Genomic DNA, 23077 nt, shown 5'->3' with positions numbered 1-23077 from the left:
CTCTGGCCGCAGCAGGCAGCCGGAGGAGCGCCAGCAGCCCCGGCGCGGCCCCTCAGCACTCGCCTGGCGCGGCTCCCGCGGCGGCCGCACCGGAGCGCGGCGACAAAACCCGAGGGCTCGGGAGGCTTCCCGGCCGGACGCGGGGAAGCGCTGACGCGGCCTCGAGGGACCGGGAGGCGCTGGCGGCGGTCGAGCGGCGGAGGCGTAGCGGGGCCGGGGCACTCCGGGCCCGGGGGGCGCTGGGCGCGGCCCCCGGCCCCGCCGCCGGCAGGGGGCGTACGGAGGGGGGGCCATCGATGGGGCGGCCCGCTGCGCTCGGCTGCTCTGCGCTCGGCTGCTCCGCCCTGCCGCTCGTCTCTGGATTAGCGCAACTGGGGACGTGGGACGGCCCGGCCCGGCCCCGCGCCCGCCGCCGGCTCCGGGAGCGGCACCGGAGCTGCACCGGGAGCTGCACCGGGCAGGCCGCCGACGGGACGAGGAGCCCGAGGGCGGCGGCACTCTTTGCGGCAGCCCCGCTAGCGCGACGCGGTGAGGGGCGGCGGCGCAGGGAGCGCCCCGGTGGGCGGCGATGGCGCTGCGGGCGCGGGCGCTGTACGACTTCAGGTCGGAGAACCCGGGTGAGATCTCGCTGCGGGAGCATGAGGTGCTGAGCCTGTGCAGCGAGCAGGACATCGAGGGGTGGCTGGAGGGCGTCAACAGCCGCGGGGACCGCGGGCTCTTCCCGGCTTCTTACGTGCAGGTGATCCGCGCCCCCGCCGCCGAGCCGCCGCCGCCCGCCCGCTACGCAAACGTCCCCGTCGGCGGATTCGAGCCGCTGCCGCCCCCCGCCGCCTTCAAGCCGGCGGCGCAGCAGCCCCCACCCGAGCCCTTCCCGCCGCCCCCCGCCGGGTATCCCTTTCCGCCCTACGGCGGCTCCTACCAGCCCAGCCAGGGCAGCGATGACGACTGGGACGACGACTGGGACGACAGCTCCACGGTGGCCGACGAACCGGGCGCCCTGGGCAGCTCCTACCCCGACTACGAGGCGGCGGGCGGCGGCGCCCCGGGCCGGTACCGCCTGTCCACCCGCTCAGAGCCGTCCCTGGGCCCCCGCGGCGCGGGGCACCCACCAGGACACCCGCACCCCCACGGCGGCGGCGGCGCCGCCAAGAGCTCGGCCACGGTGAGCCGCAATCTCAATCGCTTCTCCACCTTCGTCAAGTCCGGCGGAGAGGCCTTCGTGCTGGGCGAGGCGTCGGGCTTCGTGAAGGACGGGGACAAGCTGTGTGTGGTGCTGGGCCCCAGGGGCCCCGAGTGGCAAGAGAACCCGTACCCCTTCCAGTGCTCCATCGAGGACCCCACCAAACAGACCAAATTCAAGGGCATGAAGAGCTACATCGCCTACAAGCTGGTGCCCAGCCACACCGGGCAGCAGGTGCACCGCCGCTACAAGCACTTTGACTGGCTCTATGGGCGCCTGGCTGAGAAGTTCCCCGTCATCTCCGTGCCACACTTGCCAGAGAAGCAGGCCACTGGCCGCTTTGAGGAGGACTTCATCTCCAAACGTCGCAAAGGCCTGGCCTGGTGGATGGACCACATGTGCAGCCACCCTGTGCTGGCTCAATGTGATGCCTTCCAGCACTTCCTCACCTGTCCCAGCACGGATGAGAAGGCCTGGAAACAGGGCAAGCGCAAGGCTGAAAAGGATGAGATGGTGGGTGCCAACTTTTTTCTGACCATCAGTGTCCCCACAGGCCCTGGGGCCAGCCTGGACTTGCAGGAGGTAGAAAGCCAGGTGGATGGCTTCAAAGCCTTCACCAAGAAGATGGATGAGAGTGCCCTGCAACTTAATCACACGGCCAATGAGTTTGCCCGCAAACAAGTCACTGGTTTCAAGAAGGAATACCAGAAGGTGGGGCACTCCTTCAAGTGCCTCAGTCAGGCATTTGAGCTGGACCAGCAGGCCTTTTCAGCTGGCCTCAACCAAGCCATAGCCTTCACTGCAGAAGCCTATGATGCCATCGGGGACCTCTTTGCAGATCAGCCCCGGCAGGACCTAGATCCTGTGATGGATTTGTTAGCGTTGTATCAGGGGCATTTGGCCAACTTTCCAGACATCATCCATGTGCAGAAAGGTAAGACCCTTTTGTGTTTTCTGAAACAATTTAACTTTTATGTATCAGTGGCATGCAACCGATATAGGAACCAGTGCCTAAATTTGCCTCGTGTCTGGCTTGCTGGCTTTGTGTTCAATCTTCCTGTGTTTACTTAGGTAAACTCTCTCTAGAAATACAAAAAAACACATCAGTGACAATTTTTATTATATGCCAAAGGCCTAAACATAGCTGGGAGTTTTGCTGATCAGAGGTTGCTGTGTTCGGCTGCGTATCTCTCAAAGTAACCACATTGAACTAAACTGCCTATATATTAAAGATTATTGGGCTTGTTTACAAACCCTGGAAATCAAGTGGTATGCAAATATCTATTACTCTGAGGTATGTGAGGTATCCTAAATCTTTTGTCTATTAGGTAATGAATATGAAGTAATATGATGATGCAGGTACTCCTCTGATTGACCACTCTGTTCAAGGTGCACATGGAGGTGTGTGTTTTGCAGCATCAGTCTGATGAGATGTTTAAGGCTGCTGGGGCATCTTTGTTCAGCCAAGTGTCCCGTGGTGTTTGTGAAAGAGTAATGGTCAGCTACAATGTTTTTAGTTGTTCAGCCTTCCCCCTTATTATCATGAACAGATGCTGGTTACCTGTTATCCTTTCAGCATCTTTCTAGCTGAAACATGCTGCCCAGGTTCAGATTGCTAGTTGTAAGGTATTTTGTGACCTGTCAGAAAGAAAGAAACTCAAAAATGAAAAAAAATCTGCTATATAATTAATGACACGTGTTCAGATAAACAGAAGTTTGAAGTACTGTATATGAGGAGATGCTGCTATTAAATTATTGATAGTCATTCATTCTTTACCATTGCAAGTAGGTAAGTCCATAATTAATTCTTTTTTTTGTTATCTTCCTTACCTGTAGTTTTCAACTCAAAGTTCAGGAGAGTGTGGGCATGTCAGTTGTAACACCAAGGCCAAGAAAACGTCACATATGCTCTGTAGAAATGGTTATCCATAAGTTACCCAAGAAAATGCATGAGCTTTGTAGAAAATTATTTTGGAGATTAAATCCCAAGTGAATTGTCACCCAGAGCAAATCAGTCTTTTTGTCCTTACATGACATTTCCATGGGTTTTGCATCTGAAACAGTACACTAAGTTTGGTAAAAAGAGTTGGAAAAGTTTTTTCAATAGAGCAGAAAGACAGGTGTCCAGAGGTATGCATTACTGGGAACATCTGAGGAAGGAGAGTTGCTACAAAGTGCACAATTTGTTGTTATTTAAGAAAATAAGCTTTTCATAAAAATTGTATGCATCAAAGTCTGATTTCCATTCTGCTGTCAAATATCAAAAATTTTGAGTGGAAACTTAAACAATCTTAATTTTATTTTGAGGAAAAAAGGGAGGTGCAAAGGTTAGCATTTGAGAAGTTTCTTCGCTAGCTGCTGTGGTATTCTGTTTTGATAACAGCTTTCAAATATTTTAGATTTGGAGAGATGAGTGGCCTTGGCAGTGCCTCATGTTTGGGAGCAGAGCATGTTAAAGTGAGTTGTCATCTAATAGGATTATCTGTAAGCTTCTGGAAAAATAAAGGGACAGATACTTGTATTAGATGGAAAAATCCAGCAGACTGTATATACTATTTAAATAGTACATCATCAGGCTTTAAGGTTATATGGAGGTCTTCACTGAAGTATTTTTGGAAACAAGCCTTTGAAGAGAGGACTGGGAATAATAAGATATGTGCTGAAACCATCCTTATTTCTTTTGTAGTTCTATTTGAATTTATGCTTACTGGTAAAGTGTACCTTGCTGAACTGCTGAAGGTTCATGTAAATAACTAGAGCAGTGCATGAACATGGAGTATGTAGAGTTGATTTTGGGCTAGAGCACTGTCCTGGAGCAGACTGGAGAAATGTCCAGCTCCCCTGCATGCATCTGTTAATGCCCCAGCACCTCTGAGCTAGCGCTGTGTTCACAGTATCATCCATGGCACATAGTAGTCATAGGAATATGGCAGGGGCTTGACAGGGTGGTCTCTTGGGTGTACATGGCCATGACAGGAACAGAGTTGTGTGAGTTGTGTGGGTTTTGTTGTTTCTGTTACCAGACAGCAAACTAGACAAAAACTGAGAGTAATGTTTTGTGCTCCATATTGCTGGTTTATTACTCTTAAAGGGTACTATTAGGAAGATACAGCTTTTCAATACCAATCTGTAAACTTCAGATGAAAATATGAACTGTTTGGTGTTCTTGCAACATAAAGGCTTTGTTTTAAATTTACTGTCTGGGATAGTTGCCAATTTTGAGAAATAATATTGTCCCTATAGGCTACACAAATATGTGTTTGTATAGTCAACAGCTATGAAACTGTGTTTGTGATAAGAAATCATGTGAAAAATAGGGTTGATATGTCTTTCTTCAAGGGTTTTATTTTCTAGCGTACAAGCTCATTAAGCAGTAAAATTACACCAAAGTGCCCTTAAAAGTTGCAGAAGCAGAAGCCTGACTGATAGATAGTCATGGGCATGCCTTTAAAACTATGAACTCTGAAATTAGACACAGTGCTCTTTTTTTGCTACATAATGCAAATATGTTGCTTACTTCTGATAAAACCCAAGGTCATATGCCCTTGGACCTAAGAAGGATGAAAGAATGAAGGCAGCTGTACCAAAACTTGCATAGAGCTGTGTGTGTGCATAGAGCTGGAGGACTATGAGTATGAGAATGATCAACTCCCAACCCTCCCAGCTCAACCTTTCATCCCTGCAAATCTATGAGGCCTGATAGGATTCATCCAAGAATCCTCAGAGGGCGGGGTGATATCGTTATGAAGCTCCTCTCATTGATTTTTGAGCAGTCTTGGAAATCCTAAGAGCTCCCAGCTGACTGGAAGCTGGCCAGCGTTGTCCCAGTTCTAAAGAAGAGCAAGAAGGAGGACCCCTTCCACAGACCTGTCAGTCTCATGTCAGTGCCTGGTGAAGTTATGAAGAAGCTTATTCTGAGAGGTGTTGAAAAACACCTAAAAGACAATACAGTCCTTGGTCACATCCAGCACAGCTTCATGAGAGGAAAATCCTGCTTATTGAGTCTTCCTTTTTTTATGACAAGGTAATCCACAAAGTTGATCAAGGGAAACCAATTGGTGTGATCTTTTTGGATTTCGCTAAAGCTTCCATTGCTCTCTCTCACTGTATCCTAAAATGTCCAGCTCACAGCTGGACAAACACATCATGGGATGGGTGAGAGCTGGCTCATGGGCTGGGCACCCACAGTGAATGGGGTGGTGTCAGACTGGGACCTATCACTAGGAGGGTTCCACAGGGCTCCATCGTCAGGCCTGTGCTCTTTGACATCATCTTCATATATGACTTGGACAAAGGACTGGAAGGGACACTAAGCATGTTCTGGTGATACAAATCTGGGAGGAGCTGTTGACTCCCTCAGAGGGAGGGAGGTGCTGCAGAGACACCCTGACAGATTAGAGAGATAGGCAATCACCAACCATATGAAGTTTAACAAAAGGAAGTGCCAAGTTCTGCACCTGGGATGGGGCAGCCCTGGATGTACAGACAGACAGGGGAATGAGAGGCTGCACAGCAGTGCCATGGAAAGGGCCCTGGGGCTCTGGTCCATGGCAAGCTGAACATGAGCCAGCAGTGCCCTGGCAGCCAGGAGGGCCAAGCGTGTCCTGGGGGCATCAGGGACAGCATCACCAGCCAGGCAAGGGAGGGGATTGTCCTGCTCTGCTCTGCACTGAGGCAGCCTCACCTCCAGTGCTGGGGGCACTTCTGGGTGCCAGAGTATCAGACATTAAACTACTAGAGAACATCCAGAGTAGGGGCATGAGCTGTTGAAGGTTCTGGAGGGGAAGCCTGATGAGGAACAGCTGAGATCATTTGGTCTGTGCTGCCTGGAGAAGAGGAGACTGAGGGGAATACTCGTTGCAGCTTGCAACTTCCTTGTGAGGGGGGGAGGAGGGGCAGGCACTGATCTCGGTGTGACTGATGACATGACCCAAGGAAATGGCCTGAAGTTGTGTCAAGTGAGGTTTAGGTTGGATATTAGGAAAACGTTCTTCACCCGGATGGTTTTTGGGCACTAAAACAGGCTCCTGTTTTGGAGATTTCCATTTGGACAATTCCCTCAGGCACCTGTTGTGACTCCCGGCATGCCCCTTGTAGGGCTGAGTTGAACTCAGTAATACCTGTGGGTCTCTTCCTGCTCAGCATAATCTGTGATTCTGTAATGTTAACTGTCTTGCCCTGTTATGGTTTTGCTGTACTGCTATTAGGCGAAGAGCTGCTGAATGTGATTTCTAAGTGCAATTTTTCCTATGGACTGAGAACTCTGCATGTCTGAGGTTTTGTTTAAAAACTTTCTGCAACTTATGCAAAAAGAGCCACAGAGATAAAAGTTCCCCTCTATGTGGGCTTTTTCTTTTTCTCTAGAATTATGAACCAAAGCCATGTAAGCCTTGCCGTTGCTTTGTCTGCATCTAACCAAGAAAATGTGTTAACTGTTGTGCTTTTAATTGTTTTGGGATTCAGGTCTTTCTACCTTCTATGCTGAGGACATCATATGTGATCTGATTTGTGTAATTTGTGTAAAACATGTGTACCAACGAACTGGAAATATTTTCAAACTGTTAGTTATCTTATTAATATTGTTAATTGGTATTTTATGAAATGGCAATAGCTTCAATAGGAGATTTTACAGGATTACTTTCCTTTCATCTTGAGTTCCTAGTGTGTAAGTAATTTTCTGTAGGAAGAGTTAATGTTCTTCCTACAGAAGAGACAGATGAAGTATTTGAACATTTCTGTACCACTTGCCAGTTGAGGATCAACAGGTCAATGCTTTGAGACCTTTCTTAGTTTTATATGCACCCTAGTCCAGGTCTTGGATTCATTTGATTGAGCCCTACAGCAAAGAATGTGCCAAGTTGGAAACTCCACATTTCCATGTGGAAATACTTGGTTTGAGAGTCCCACTGAGGCTGATATAGAACATATCAGTATCAAGGCATACATCCCTTACAGTGACTTCTGTTCTATAGGTCTTATTTGGAAAATTAAGTGATTAAGGAGAACCAGTGCCTGGATAGGGCAGACAATGGGAGAGCGGTGTCTCAAGCTTCTAAATATCCCAATACTTTCATGCATCTAGCCCTCAGCTCCTTGTAGGTAAATGCTTCTGATGCACATGCATGAAAACATTCTTGGGCATGTGGGCATGTGGGCATGTGGGGTTTTTGGAATGGAAGGTACATAGACAGATACACTTGTACACAGTTTTCTTTAGCCCCTGGCAAAACTTTTACAGATGAGGGATATTAAGTTCCAGAGGTGCAAAACACTAAGCTGCATTTTATCATTTTCTATTGCAGAACTGGTGTGTTGTTCAAGAAATGCTGGTTCCGTTTTTTTAATTTTGAGAAGCAAAGCAGCTTCCCATTCTTTTATGCATTTAAGGTCTACTTGGGAAATTCCCATGGCATTCTTGGTGAAATAATTTCTACGTATTAATTGCTAAAGCTTTGCTCAACTTGATGCAATCTTCCTACTTCTGTACAACACAAACGCTCACTGCAGGCCCATGCAAGTTCAGAAAATTCATACACTTGTGGGAATTGGAAACAGTTTATGCTAGTATGCTAGCTCATTCTTGTCTGGCTCTCTTGTCTTCCTATTTGCTTAGTGAGGGTAGAGAAGTTGGGGGAGTTTTGGATATCTTTCTTTCAAGTTTTGTTTTAGGAATTGTGACGGTTGTCACAAGGGTTCTTGCATGAAGGAAGAGACGAGTTCCTTGACTCCATTATCAGAAGGCTTGATTTATTATTTTATGATATATACATCTATTAAAACTATACTAAAAAGAAAAAGCAGGAGAACTTTTCAGAAGCTTGCTAAGATAAGAATAGAAAAGTAAAGAATGATAACAAACCCTGCTCTCTCGGACTGTGTCTGAGAGAGCTCTCAGTTCTGGATTGGCCATTATTTCTAAACATCCAAGATGGGGCAATCCAGACTGACCTGTTGCATTCCACAGCAGCAGGTAACCTGTTGTTTATGTCTATCTCTGAGGCCACAGATTCCCAGAAGGAAAAAATCCTAAAGAAAGGATTTCAGTGAAAAGGATGTCTGTGACAAGGAATTACTATAATTGGCCTCTTGCAATTCATGAAAGTGGAGGAAGTACTGACTAACATGCTGTTTCATCTCTGCCTTCCAGATTTCTTCTCTCTTAACATTATCATGTTCATGTTCGAGAAATTTCTGGCTATAGTTTTTACAAATGAGACCTGAAAAAGTAGTTTAAATGTTTCCTGAGATACAGTCAATTCCATTTCCTTTGCATGCCAGGATTTTAGAGAAGTATTTTTAAAAATACCTGAATGACTTACTGTTTTTTGGTCACTGTTTGTGAAAAGTAAGACAAAGCAAATAGTCTTGTTTACCTGAAGCAAACTTAATTCTAGACATAGTCTTTAAAGAATGCACTTGCTATGTTTTTAGAATATTTACAAATATTACATATATATTTTTATATTATTTACAAAACTGTAGGTAAAAAATCTATCCAAATGGAAGTGCATCAAAATTTAAAGCACCGGAAAATCCAAACAGCACTGAAACCTTGAACTCTCTACCATTTTCAGCTTCCTTCTCCCTCCTCCCCCCATGGAGAGGTGGTATTTGAATTAATGAATAAATCAGACTGGTTAATATTGGCACCTAAAACTTTATATCACAGTATAAAAGCAGTGCTTTTCTCTTATGCTTACTTCCTAGGCTCTTAAATTTGTTGCTCAGACAGGGTTTCTCTCATCACTGTTTTTCCTATTATCCGCCTTGTAGGGTTTTTTCTCCTCTGTCCTTCAGATGAATACACTTTCCATGGGCTTCAACTCAGGTAGCTGCTGGGTAAGAGCTAGGCATGCAATCCTAGCCAGATGACCCTTGCCGCAGTAAAAGGAGATGGGTATTTTATCTGTGTAAGAGCTTTGGTGAGAAAGGATGCTCCAGGATGACTTCTATTTTTTGCTATGTCAGCCTCCCCATAGCTGTCACATGATGATGTAACACTGTCTGCTTGCTGCCGCATTACCCAATATTGTCTCACAATATTTGAAGGTAACCTTAAGGAAATGGAGCTAAAATGTGACAGAATCTTCACATTTAGAAACTGTATAAAATTACAGCTGCCTTAGTTTGTGTGAAGTTAGAGGACGGGAGTAAAATTGAGCAATGCCTTTTCTTGAAGAAAATTAAACAGTAAGAGGAAAAAAAAAAGACTTCTATGCCCTGTCTATATGAAAGATAAATGGGTCTTCTTAATGTATGATTAATTTTCATTTTCTGCTCCCTCACAATCTCTGTTGCTTTTTAAGGGAGCAAGATTCATGCTGTTATGGTGGGTCATTTTCCTGTTGCCTTTTGAAACTAGTCTGGTATCATACACTTTCAGTAACAGAGACATTTCATGGCTAATAAACCACAGGTGGGTTGTTTTTTTCAAAACCTGCTGGTATCAGAGGAAGACTATAGCTGTTCCTTTTGTGGGAGAGACTACATGCATTACTGCACACCAGAAAGCCTGTCCAGTCTACCCTGCTAGTCCTAACCGGAGAAGTTTTGATTGGAGCTCGCACCTCTAGATTTGACTACAGGCAGTGTATATTTAAATAAATACAAATCTTCATCAGATTTGTAGTCAGATCATAGAAAATGCCCCAATACTATGTGCTCACCACAAGCAGTAAGGCTTTATCCGCTGAGAAGACTCTGTGAGCAACAAGGGAGTAGTAGAATAGTATGGACATTGATGAATTAAAAATTATACTGTACAAAGAGCAATTCTATTTCAAAAACAAAGTAATGCATTTTGAGAGACATATGGAGAATCTATAGAGAGTGCTGGTTCTTCTGAAGCCCTGGGTGCTCCCAGACTGGCTGATAGGGCTTCTATCCAAACATGGAAGACAAGACTTGGTAGAGTGACAATGGAAAGAAGCTCCCAGAGCTCTTCCAGTTCTTTGTTAGCACATTATCAAAAACAAACAAGCTGACTAACTTTTTTTGCTTGTAAGTCACCTTTAGAACAAGGACATGTTTCAGGCTTTCCAGCATCTTTCCATGACTTCATTGTTAGACTTTGTTTGAACAGTTAAAATGCCAAGTCAGTAAGTGCAGACTGTGTAAACTTAGCCAGTTGGCATCTTATGTATTTTAAATTTCCTGGTTCAAATAACACAGAATTTGAAAATTTTAATTTAAAAAAATAGGAAATTACATTTGGCTGAGTCCCCAAACATGAGCCTCATCAGCAGACTAGAGCAAACAAATGAAACATGCTTTCTTATGCAGTCTTGTTTGTATCTTTCATAAAAGCCATGAGGACTTAAATAAAATGGGAAAAAAACCCAAACAACCCACCAACATTTAAACAATCTGTTCAGTTCTTGCCAGTGGCTTTGGCTTGTTGTTGTAGCAGAACAGGAAGAAGTGTGATGTTTTCAGCCTTTGTTTTAAGTAGGTATACATCATGGGTGGACAACTTCTGTAATCATAATGAACTGAGCTGTGCTTTTTATGCCTGCATGCAGTTCATTAACAATGTGAAATGCAGGTTCATCCTGTGATTCGGAGTTTACATTTCTTTGTTGTCCCATAGTAAAAGCAACTTACTATTCTGATTTTTTTAGAGTGTTTGTGATTTTGAACCTTTATATGCATAAATAGCTATGCTGCCTGTAGCTACCAGTATAATAAAGAAGCTTTTCTTTTAAATAATGTGAGTATAGCATTATATTAAAATTTTCACATGTTCTGCTTTTGTACTATATAACATATTTTAATTGGTTGCATTAATGATGGCTTACCTTGAATGTTTTTTCTGCTATAGAAATTCTACTTCTTTTTGTTTATACAAAGAAACTGCAACTGCAGAACATGCAGTTTTTCAAACAAGAAAACTTCTTTTGGTTCTTGCAGAGAAACATTCAGAAATCTAAGAGAGGGCAGTTAAAGGGTATTAGGATAACATAAACCAGTATCTGCATTTCATTTGCATCTTGACTCTTTCATATGAATTTATATGTTAAACTGCCTATACATGTTTTATTTGCTCATCTTACGACAGTAGTGGAGCTAAACAGATGATAGTGGACAAGCAAACACCGTGAGTTGTAGTTGTTCTTTGCTTCCCTTTTAGTCTTAATAGAAAACAACATCCAAAAGCAGGTGTTTCATTGTGCCCCAATAAAGCAGTGATGTAAGAGTCAATGGAACTTGCATTTATACTTACTTCTTGCAGTAATTGTTGGATGTTGATACACAGTGTTACCTGGTTCTCCTGTCCATCTACATCCCATGAATCTTACAAAAAGTTTGAAAGAAGTCAGCATTTAATGTAATAGTGCTTACATCCATTTTGGAGAGGAGGAGAAGGAGGAGACATTTCTGCTCATTTGTTGTTAATAATTTCTACTAAAAATTAATTTATTTTATCCATAGACAGCATAATTTCTGATGGTTGTTATCTTGAAGTCAACATTATGAACAGGGCATTTTAAAAAAGCTGTTAAAACTCTGGAGCATCTTTCTAACATAAAGTGCTTGTTCCTAGCATCCTAATTAGGAAAAATTCACAAAACCTGTGACAACGGAATTGTAATAGACCAACTCCAATTCTGGAAAAGCGGAGTTCTGTATTAGAAAGCTTGTTTGATGCCCTAGTTAGATGTAAACTAAGGAGAAGTACTAAAATGACTGAAAGATTTCATCTTGGTACTTCTGCAAATTCCAGTTGCCTAAGTTTTCAAGTGTGATCCTAAAAAACATGACTACCTTTCTAATGGGCAAATGTACTGTGTTTCTGGTGACCAGTGTTTATGTTTCACTCTTTTTGGTCCCCCTAGTCTGCACTGCCAGCTGAAACCACACCAAAGAAAAAGTCTTTTGAATGGTACACGTGAGTGCCAAAAAGTACAGAATGCCTTAGAACTGGGAAAACCCAGCATTAGTTAGCATTTGCCTCTCAGACTGTGGTGCAAAATGTTATGTTTGTGATAACAGACAGCTGTACACATAGTTTAACTGGATTTTACAGTCAAATGATTCCTGGTGGGCCTCTTTTCAGACATCACTGTAGGTGCTTGTAAAGTCAAAGCTATTCACAAACACAGTTTAAGCATGCTTTAGTGTCTAAAATAAGGTCATTTGTTTGCTTAGAAGACTGCTAGTGTACAATGCATCAGAAGATAACAGTTTTAACATCTCTGCATTCAGCATTTGAATGGAAAATACTAATCGCATTTTACACACTTTTTCTATGTGGCTACCTAGCATTATGTTTTGTTGGGGTTTAAAAAATTTCAAAATGGCATTATGTGGGGCAGTAGATGCATTTTAATGATAATTCTATGATGTTTCTTTCATTTACTCAACCATGTTGCTCTCATTTTCTGTTATCAACTCCTCCAAAGGCAAGCTATGGCATCTGCTCACATAGCGGTGTGGTGTAGCATGGCCCAGCAAAACATTGCTGCTGGAGGTGCACCGAGGCTCATAGATTCCTCTGGGGTACTCTGGACTGAAATGCACATTGACAGTGTAGAGATTTAAATATTTTTTCAGTAGTGTGATTGTTTTACACTTTCTGAACATGCACAGGTATGATTACAGTCCTTGTAGATTTGGGTAAATAAATCGGCTCTGTATGCTCTTCCTCTGTGTACACTGACTGACAAATGTATACTCAATGAGTTTTATCAGATCTTAATAATCATGCTATTTAAAGTTTAAAAATATATTAGTTAGACTACCAGTAACCTTGGTAGTTTTGAAAAAATGACATTTTACACTGTGTATTCTAGCATCATTGCTAATTTGGTTTATGTTAATTAAATCAATTTATAAGCTAAGACCATTAGATGAGGTTACAGCTAATTAATGTTCTGAAATATCTAGCAAAGACTGTGTGTGAGCTCTTAAGTTGTGTAGATTAAAAAGCGACTTCATTTTGAACAGAAGAATGCGTATTTTAGTGTCAGCTTTCAATAAGCTTTGCAGCAGGGTAACTGAAAGAGCAAATAATTATGTCTGATTTTAATAACTCTGCAGTCAGTGTTGATCTAGATGTCAGCAGAGTGCTGTAATTTATAAACCTAAATTTACAGGATGGTGCTATGTTGTTCTGGGCTTTTTTTGAGCAATGGGCAGCAAAACAACAAAAAACAAGGCTCACTTCTTCAACTATTGTTAGGCTGCAAGTTCTAAAAGCATTATAGACATTTTCATGTGTCTACAAAAACCTCTATAATACTAAAGTGATTGCAGTTTGATGCATTTGAGTTTTATATTTTTGACATTTCACTATGGAAAAGGGAATGTTGTTGAAGTGTTTTTGTGCCCTAAGGGAGAAGAATGTCATCTTTTAAATGCAAAGACTTAGTTTGAAAACTATTGTGTTGGCATTTAGCAAAAGAAAGTGGCAGAATTTTGCCTTTGGTTTTGAAAATCACTTGCTTTTTTTGGTGTAAAACTAGATTTTTTTAAAAGCAACTCATTCCAATATTAATAGCTGTAATGGTACTTTTCCCCTGTCTTCTGGTTTTAATTTCAGGCAAATTCCTATTATGCTGCTTTCCATTATAAATCTTGGCCAGAAAATGTAAAGAATTTGCAGAATCTCAGTGTAGGCTTCTTTTGTTAATCAGTGCTCAGAGCATTCTTAAGAAAATAATCTGTCAGTGTAGCAAAATCTCTGTTCTGTTACTATTTCACTTTCAATTGAGAAGGAGAAGTTTGGGGATTTTTTCAAAGTTGGATTTCACACTATGTGTTATCTCATTGTCGTGGTTTGAGCACAGCTGGAAGTTAGGCACCGAGCAGTCGCTCACTCAACCCTCTCCTCTCTCTTCCCCCACCCTAACCCCAGTGGAATGGGGAGGAGACTTGAAGTAAAATTTGTATGTTGAGATAAGAACAGTTTAATAATTGATACTAAAGTAAAATGCAATAATAATGGTAATTAATAATAATGACAATAAAAAGGAAACAAACAGGTCATGTACAATGCAGTTGCTCACCAACCACTGATTGCCAGACCCCCTTCCAAACCCAGATCTACTGTGCTTCTGGGTAACTCCCCCAGTTTATATCCTGGGCATGGCTTCTGTGGAGTGGAATGTTCCTTTGGTCAGTTCCAATCATCTGCCCAACTATGTCCAGTTTTCTTTTGTGCCCCTCCTCACTGGCAGAACATAAGACTAGGAGGCAGAAAAAGTCCTTGACTTGGAATAAATATGCCATAGGAAAAAACCCAAACATCAGTGTGTTATCAACAGCATTCTCATTCTGAATATAAAACACAGCACTGTAACAGTACTGAGAAGACCCTAACTCTACCCTAGCTGAAAACAGGACACTCCTGCAATGCTTCTGCAATTTCCCTTGTGTTAGAGCTAATGATTGTGTAACCCAGAGCTGACCTGGATCACATAGCTAAGCCAATGATAGAGCTAAGGCATCATCTCTCTCCCCAGGCCACTTGCATTCTTTTATTGGATTAGTCATTTGAGACATCTTGTAACAACATCTTTGCTAGATCTGGAGTAAAAGGCACGACGTAGACCAACTTGCTCTAGCAGCACTCTGCTGGATTAGAAATAATGTTGTTTTCATGCACGTGAGCTACCTAGGATTTGCTTTTTCACCTCTTTAAGCAAAGATGTCTAGTTAAATAATCTCATCATTAAGTAAGGAAAAAGAAAATGTTTCTAGTTACATTATCTGCTTCTACATCTTTTTATGAAACTAGCATCATTAATATGTTTTTTTCCTTTTCCATTAGAGATGGTTTCTTAGATTTCTTGTAAGAAAAGTAAAGCTAAAGGAGTTGTTTGACAATTTCAAAACTCTCTCTTCATGAGGTACTTTGAAGGACACATTATGCATCCTATTAGAGTATTTAATATGCTGGACAGATGAATGGTGTGGAAATTATGTTGTTTTACCTTCTAGTAAGTAGTGCACTAAATTATTTTATAGCTTGCTGATAGTAGAAAGATGAAATATTTATTGCATAGATAATTTTATTGGCACAAGATTTCTGAGGTACAGCTGCTGAGAGACCATAAAAAATGTGTTTGCTCTGTTTTAGTATAATTTATCACTGTGAAAGAGATATTTTAACAGCTGCAATGATAAAGGCATTACAATCATGGAGTATAAAAAAATAACCTGCTGGCTCTTACAAGTGGGTGAGTTTTCAAGTTGAATATTTTGAAGTGAGATACTGAAGACTTTGGTATATTGGTGACTTAATGGATTCTTGAGACTGACAGTGGATTTCAGACCCCAGTGAATTCACCTGGTGCTTACCACTGCTTCAGGTGCTATATTCAGCAGTGTTGAACTGATGCTTCTTGGTGTTTCATCCACGTGCAGCATTACTGTATGCAGTTAAATTGCTGCTGCTACAACAATGTACTGTTTGTGGTTTTTAAGAATGGAGCAAGCCCTGGCATGAAACAGATGTCATTGTGGTAAACACTGTGCAAATAGAGAGCAAAAAAAGGGCTCCTGCCCTGAAGAATTCTTTGTGTGGATTAGTAGCTTTGGGCACAGCTGATGTTTCACTCCTATCTGTTGCATGCAGCACTTGAGAGCTGATGTTTGGGTGTTTTGAGAAGAGGTGGAAAGGGAAAGATGGTACATCCTTTGCGGGTATCACTGCACTTTGGATTCTGATTGCATGGGCTAGTAGGCACAGGACAAGCCTGCCTTCCTAAGGACACTAAGGAATTGAGTGAAAAGCAGTCTGGATTGTAGTCTGCAAGACAGGAACCCCAAAACTTCTGCCTTCTGGCCACCCTGAAGGCTGCAGCTTGGACTTGGAGACACATATACATCAGCATGGGTTCATAGGAGTACATGTGTACTAACTGCATGGAGGGAAATTGAGTGTATGGATCCAAATCCATCCTTATCTGACACTTCACACAATCTCCAAACATTTGTTACTGGAATAAAACTGCAGATGATGTGAAAATAGATTGTTTGACCCAAACCCAAGTGCTTTTGGGTTTAGGATATTTTGTTTTCCTGAATGTATACAACTCTTTCTACCTCATAGCAATCTCATGTTTGCATGAGTAGCTTACTGTCTCAATACACTTATTTTTTCCTCGTAACTCCTTAGCACCCATTTAAGTTGCTGCTAGTACACTGTTTTATGGCTTGAAGTTATTTATTTGTATTGAGAACTCTGCATTGTTCCTGTTTTCTTGGCTTCTAGCACAATACACTAGCATAAATTTTGCTAGCATGAGTGTCCCTTGTTGAATGTGTTTGTATCATCTTGTGTTGTCTAATTTCATATTTCAAAACAAGAACTGAAATCTGAATCTCTTTTAAACCCTTAGCTGCAGTGACCACAGGAGTCTGTTTACTGTAAAGATTTGGGCAGTGACAAACAGCATTCATATAAGTTTTTCCCCACCTTTAAGAACAGAAATAGGCGTTGCACAGTTTTTTGCATCATTTTTAATCCAGACCCCTTTGCTTGTTGAAAGCTAGTCCCAATCACTGGGAAGTGACTCCTAACAGAAGGTCTTTAGAGGCATGAGCAAGATTCAATGGAATCTGTACATCTGGATCTAAAAAAAAGCCCAAGAATTTATTTTTATATATTCCATCCCTCTGGGAACAGTGCACTGGTGTATATTTATCCCAGGCATGTACTCTGCAGGAGGCTTCCTTGAGGTAATATGCATTGGGTGGTGGCTTCTTCTGTTTCTTCTTCCTTAAATATGTTTTAGCCTTTTCTCTGACTGCTGGGATTCAGCCTTCTTTTCTTTTAAATACATGTTCCTTTTTTTTGTTGTCCAAACCAATACTATGTATTCACATAATTAAAATCAGAAAGCAGGAGAAATTTGTGCAGGTGTACTTCTAGCCCAGTAGGCCTTACTCCCCCCAGCATTCCCCCCCAGGATGGCAGCAGGACCTGTGAGGTGCCAGAGTAGGTGCTGAGTGGGATGGATCGATCAGTGAGGGTGGAGCTGGGGGAATTCATGGTCTGCAGCCTGGGGTGCAGCAGGTCCAGGGTTGTGAGCTGGGAGTCATTAAAGGTTACCATCACCTACCGAGGCATCTCTGCACAAGACCCTTCTCTTCACGAAGGATGTACACAAGGGGCTGCTCTCCAGTCCCCAATTCCCTGTCTTCTGTTCACTGTAGGATGAATCATTGAACCTTCCACATGGAGAAATCTCTGTTCCAGCTCAGGGTCTTGCTCACATAGATTAAAGTGCAAGAAGTAGATTATGGAAAAGTGTTTGGAGAAAAATGGGCAATTTTTTTGTTGCTTAAGCTGCTTTCAAAGCCATGAAAACTAATAACTTTTATTATTTTGTATTTGCTCAACTAAGTCTTGCAAATGTCAGTAGGTGCTGAACAGCTTAAAAATGACATTTTAAAACAATTAATTTCTTCTTAGAGTAAAGCACATGGTATGGAGGTTTTTTTTCTCTGTGTTTAGGGAGAATTCTTTGACTGTCCTAAAATAAGATTATATTATCGCTCTGTAGAGTTATTCTAAGATTAATTATATTACTAATAATTAAAAGCTTCATTTAAAGGCATTAAAAAAAACAAGCAATAAAGTACAGCTTTCTACTAAAGCATATGTATGAGCTTTGTCGTATATTACTGACATCTGGTTAAAGTCTGTCCAGGTTTTAAAAGAAATTCCACTGCAGGGCCAGTATGATCCATATGCATTAATAGAGCAGTGTTAATGATTGTACCGTACTTTCCCCACTGGATTGCTTCACTAAATATAAATCTTTCTCTTTTCTTTTATTTTTAATAGCAAAAAATACATAATATATCTAGTCTGGAGAGCAGTTGCATTTGGTAATGTATGTTTTTTATTGATGTAAAATAATCTGAAGATTACACATGCTCCATAGCTTACTTATGATTTCAGCTGCTGATGCTGTGAATTTCAGTATTTCTTTTCCAGTTTGGTCATTTTAGAAATAACATCTAAAGCTGTTTCCCACATCACAACTGAAGAATTGTCATGTTTATTTAACCAGCTACGTCTGGCTTCCAGTAAGTCCCAAATTTCAGTTTTTCACAGCTGTGCATAGATTCCTGTCATGCCCACAGAGCACAGAAAAAATGTTGCTAAGCCTAAATTTGTTAAAAGCAGTGTTCTTCTTGTAGGAGAAGGGATTAAGTGTTTTTCAGATCATACCCTACCTCACAGATTCCTTACTCCTTAGAGGACAACATACAGATCTTCTGGCACAGTGTCACTGCCGGTGCCACTGCATGTGGAAAAGGTTTTTCAGTGATGTTTTTGGAACCAGGCTGGAGATGATGAGGTTAATCAGCAGAAGCAGCCAGTGCCAAGCTCTTAGCCATCCCGCTCTCATGCCCTGGGAGCCAGGAAGGTGTGGAACACTGCCTCTGCCTCGCAGCCCCCAGAGACAGACACTGCCCTTGGCCTTCAGGCAGCATGCTGTAGTCACATGTAAGTGTAATCTGATAGGAGAGTTACGACATTACAAATATTTACAGGAACAAGAATCTAGTGAGATGATAAAAGCTGTACAAGTCTGATTTGGTTTAGTTATATGAATAAAATAAGTAAGGTAAAGAAGTTGCTCTATGGGAAATTGAGTCCAATATGAATGTCTTAAGATGTCTCTGCTTTGGGTAGGTCTGTTTTGGATGATACTTTGCTTTTGTAGGATATGTGTGCCTTCATTAGCTATTTGGGGATGGAGGATTGTCAGTTCTGTAACTCTGCTTTTCTACTACATTTTACAGCGTTGTGTAAGCGTAAGGTCTGCTTGGGCATTTATAACTTTGAGATAAACTTTTAGATTCTCTGGTAATCAATAATTACTTTTGGGGTAAATTAGTAATGTAATTAGTTTTATATCTCTGATGTAAAAGCAAAAATATGTTTGGCAAGATTTTGTGTATTAAGATATGCTTTTGACATTTCACAAGGATTGGGAAAGGGATGTTTCACATAGTCCAGTTCTTAACAAGGTTATTTTTCTGATATTTATGTAGGCTTAAATTGATCTGACTAGTTTTCTCATGCTTTTACTTACTCTTCTACTGGTATGATGATAACTTATTCTCAGAAGGATACCATCTGATTTTTAAGGTTGTAAAACAGGATTTCTAGTAACTTTAGTATGCTTGAGCCTTAAAAATATTGAGTTTTATTTTTTACACAGGATCCACTGGTCCATGATTTTTCTTACATTAAAAAGCTTTTGTTTTATTGTCTTTCATTCACACATATGTCTGTGCATATCTGTAAATACACTGAGAATAAGTCTTATACAAATCCTTGTTGTTATTAAATCACGTGTTAAAGTTCAGTAGTCAAGTCTACATGGTGCTCACAGTTCAACTGTTTCATTTTGTTCTTTACACAGGAGCCCTTACCAAAGTAAAGGAGAGTAAGCGGCACGTGGAAGAGGGGAAGATGGAGCTCCAAAAAGCTGAGGGCATTCAAGAACGTTGTAACATTATTTCCTTTGCAACCCTCGCAGAAATTAATCATTTCCACAAAATCCGTGTGAGGGACTTTAAATCACAGATGCAGCATTTCTTGCAACAGCAAATACTCTTTTTTCAAAAAGTGACACAAAAGCTCGAAGAAGCTCTTCACAAGTATGACAGTGTTTAGTCCCTGATTTGTGGGCTTTGCTCAGCATGAACGTGACCCAGGCAGCAGAGCAAATGCTGCTGAAGAGCTGCTGCCAGTGGTAGATGGCGGTACAAGGATGGGTTTGTGTTCACCTGGAACCCAGGTTTAATCTCTGATTATGTAGAAAGGAAACAGTTATAGGGCTATGTAGTAGAAACAGTACCACGCATTGTAACTAAGTTATACTGTGTATGCCTATACCATTGTAACTTTTTTGAAATAATGAGTATACTATTTGCCTTATTGCTTTTTGAAATACAGTATCTTAGTGCATACTTCATAGACCTCAAAGCCCTTTGGGTATTTAAGGAAGTTGGCTAGATAAATGCCTGCTTCAGATGCCTTTTTACTTTCCTAGATTTGGACTTCCTAAATTCAAGCAATTCTCTGTTTACAGACTCCTACTAGAGCAGCTATGTGATTCTGTGCCTTTAGACTCTATTTTTCCTTTTCTAGTAAGTCACATTTTTATGATTAAATCAATGAAGGGTTGGTGCCTGTGATGGGAACTGATGATGAAACCTCACATTGACTGGAAAAAAATTCAGCTGCCATCCAGTTTGCATAGCAAGTACTTTCTTACGACAAATGTTGGCTCAAAAGGGAAAAGTTAAATTTATTGACACTTTCCCTGGAAATTGAGACTACTTGTTAAATGTACTAGGATGTTAAGCACATGTACAAAAATACACCACTTAATTCCCTTTCTGAAAGAAATAATAGTAAGGGGTGAGGTTTTTTGGTGTTTTTTTGTTTGGTTTTTTTTGGTTTTTTGTTGGTTTTTTTGGTATACAGCATTACTGTAAGTAGAAAGTTGAAGAGCTAGCCTAATAAAAATTACATATATCAAGGGGATATTAATGCAAGCTATGTGGCTGCAACATTTTTTTAAAGTTTCAAATTATTTGCGCTTTGTCAGTTGCTGATTCAGTTTAACTTCAGACTTGCATCTGCACTGCCAGTTGTCTGAATTTAAACTCCACTGTGATTCATTAGTTTACTAAGTTAAAAGTTTTTGGGGATTATCAGTAAATAAATTATCTGAAGGCTTGGCTGAACTGACTTGGAAAACAGGTGGCATTTTTATGTTTGTAACACTCAAGAATTAACAATTGTCTTAATTTTTGTATAAATATTTTTGACAAGCAGGGTGCATTTATAGATATGTAAACACTATCTTTTAAAGAGGTTTATGGCTTATTTCCCTTGAATTAAGTCTGTATTTCTTACCTATTGATTTCCTTCTTATAGGTCAGTATGAAAGAGGGTTTTTGTTTATCCTATCTTTTTTCTCCTGAACAAAAATAAGAAAACTTTGCAAGGAAGCAAAATGTTTATTTTTTGTTTAATTGAATTAATCAAAAATAGCTTAAACAAATGAAAGCCTGGAAAAGGAAGTTGAGCAACAGTTACAGTTAAGTACAAATCATTCCGCACCTATGCAGCAGAAATGTGCTGTTCTTTCAAACGATCATGTGAGTTTTGTTGTTTAACCCCACATCTCTGTTTCTGAGGAATAACACTTAAGAATGTAGTTTTGGTTCTAAGATTCATCCCCAAATTTTTGGAGATGGCCGTTTTGCACAAGCTGTGTTTGGTGGTGCTTCTAGTACACACATAAAGCAGTAAAATATAGAATAATGAAGAGGGGAAAGCAAGTATTTTTAAAAGAAAGGACAATCAGTGAAGAAAGACTCCATTTCCAGCCTGTTGAAACAGTTCTGCAAACAAGATTGACTATAAAATAAGGACCACAGTCATAGACCTGACTTGCTCTTTACCTTCCTCATGGTGTCTCATTCTACATTCAAAACTCACGACTTCCCCTAACAGCTCTTCCCAGCAGTACTCCTCCTTTCCCATACGTCATTTAATTATGTGACAGTCATGAGCTAGGTTTGAGCTGAGTTCCGTGGCTAATGTTTGCTTAAGCCAGATACTGTTTTAGTAAATGTCTTAGATCAGACTATAATCAAGCTGATTCTACGTGGAGGTATTAAGACCTGTTCAGAAATTTATCTTGGTTCAGTAGAAGTATTTTAGGAGGTTGGTATTAATGACATGTTCATGTCCGGGAGGAAATTAAGCTGTGATATGTATTCATGCGATGTTATCAGACAGGTACAGTTTTCCCTAATAAACTGTCATGGCCTTCACCTTACTTTCTCATTTGTGAATTTATTTGAGCATAGGAAAAGGGAGTGTAGTAATTAGTTAAATTTGATGTACCAGAAAATCTTGGTTGGAATCCTGGTTTAAATTACTGCAGAGTACGGAAAGGTTCTGGTCTACATCTGTATTAGCATTTTCTTCTTTTCCTCAGTCATTATAGAGTTGAAGTTGAACTGGCTGACAGGTGGAGCACAAGGAGTTGCAGTAAAGGGTGTTGCATCAGGCTGGTGACTGGTCATCAGTGGGGTTCGACAGAGCTCTATCTCAGGCCCTATGCTCTTCATTGTCTTCATAAATCACTTGGACACAGAACTCAAAGGGGTACTAAGTTTGATGATGAGGCTAAGATGGAAGTGACAGTGGATGCCCTTAAAGGCAGAGAAGCCCCACAGAGAGATGGACAAATCAGAGGGATAGGCAATCACCAACCATGTGAAGTTCAACAAGGGCTGGTGCCAGATTCTGCACCTGGGATGGGGCAGCCCCGGATGTACAGACAAACAGGGGAATGAGAGGCTGCACAGCAGTGCCATGGAAAGGGCCCTGGGGCTCTGGTCCATGGCAAGCTGAACATGAGCCAGCAGTGCCCTGGCAGCCAGGAGGGCCAAGCGTGTCCTGGGGGCATCAGGGACAGCATCACCAGCCAGGCAAGGGAGGGGATTGTCCTGCTCTGCTCTGCTCTGGGGCAGCCTCACCTCCAGTGTTGGGGGCACTTGTGGGTGCCAGAGTATCAGACATTAAACTACTAGAGAACATCCAGAGGAGGGCCATGAGGATGTTGAAGGTTCTGGAGGGGAAGCCTGATTAGGAGCAGCTGAGGTCACTTGGTCTGTGCTGCCTGGAGGAGACTGGGGAGACTTTGCTGTGTTCTTCAACATCTTCATGAGGAGGAGGGGCAGGCACTGATCTCATCTCTGTGGTGACCAGTGACAGGTCTCAAAGAAATGGCCTGAAGTTGTGTCAGGTGAGGTTTAGGTTGGATACCAGGAAAGGGTTCCTCACCCATAGGGTGTTTGGGCACTGGAACAGGCTCCCTAGGGAAGTGGTCCAAGCACCAAGAC

The 23077-nt window shown here is 41.8% G+C and overlaps 1 protein-coding gene across 1 annotated transcript; it reads left to right on the top strand.

Moving 5' to 3' along the window:
• Positions 1-352: 352 nt before the first annotated feature.
• On the top strand, positions 353-22528 carry SNX18 (sorting nexin 18). Its single transcript, XM_030968820.1, has 2 exons — positions 353-2114; positions 19570-22528. Exons 1-2 carry the CDS (start codon positions 569-571, stop codon positions 19821-19823), a joined length of 1800 nt encoding a protein of 599 aa, XP_030824680.1. The 5' UTR covers positions 353-568; the 3' UTR covers positions 19824-22528.
• The last annotated feature ends 549 nt before the right edge of the window (positions 22529-23077 follow it).

The sequence above is a fragment of the Camarhynchus parvulus genome, chromosome Z, assembly GCF_901933205.1.
Source record: "Camarhynchus parvulus chromosome Z, STF_HiC, whole genome shotgun sequence".
NCBI classification, from domain to species: domain Eukaryota; kingdom Metazoa; phylum Chordata; class Aves; order Passeriformes; family Thraupidae; genus Camarhynchus; species Camarhynchus parvulus.
This window is presented reverse-complemented; position numbering and strand designations above follow the sequence as displayed.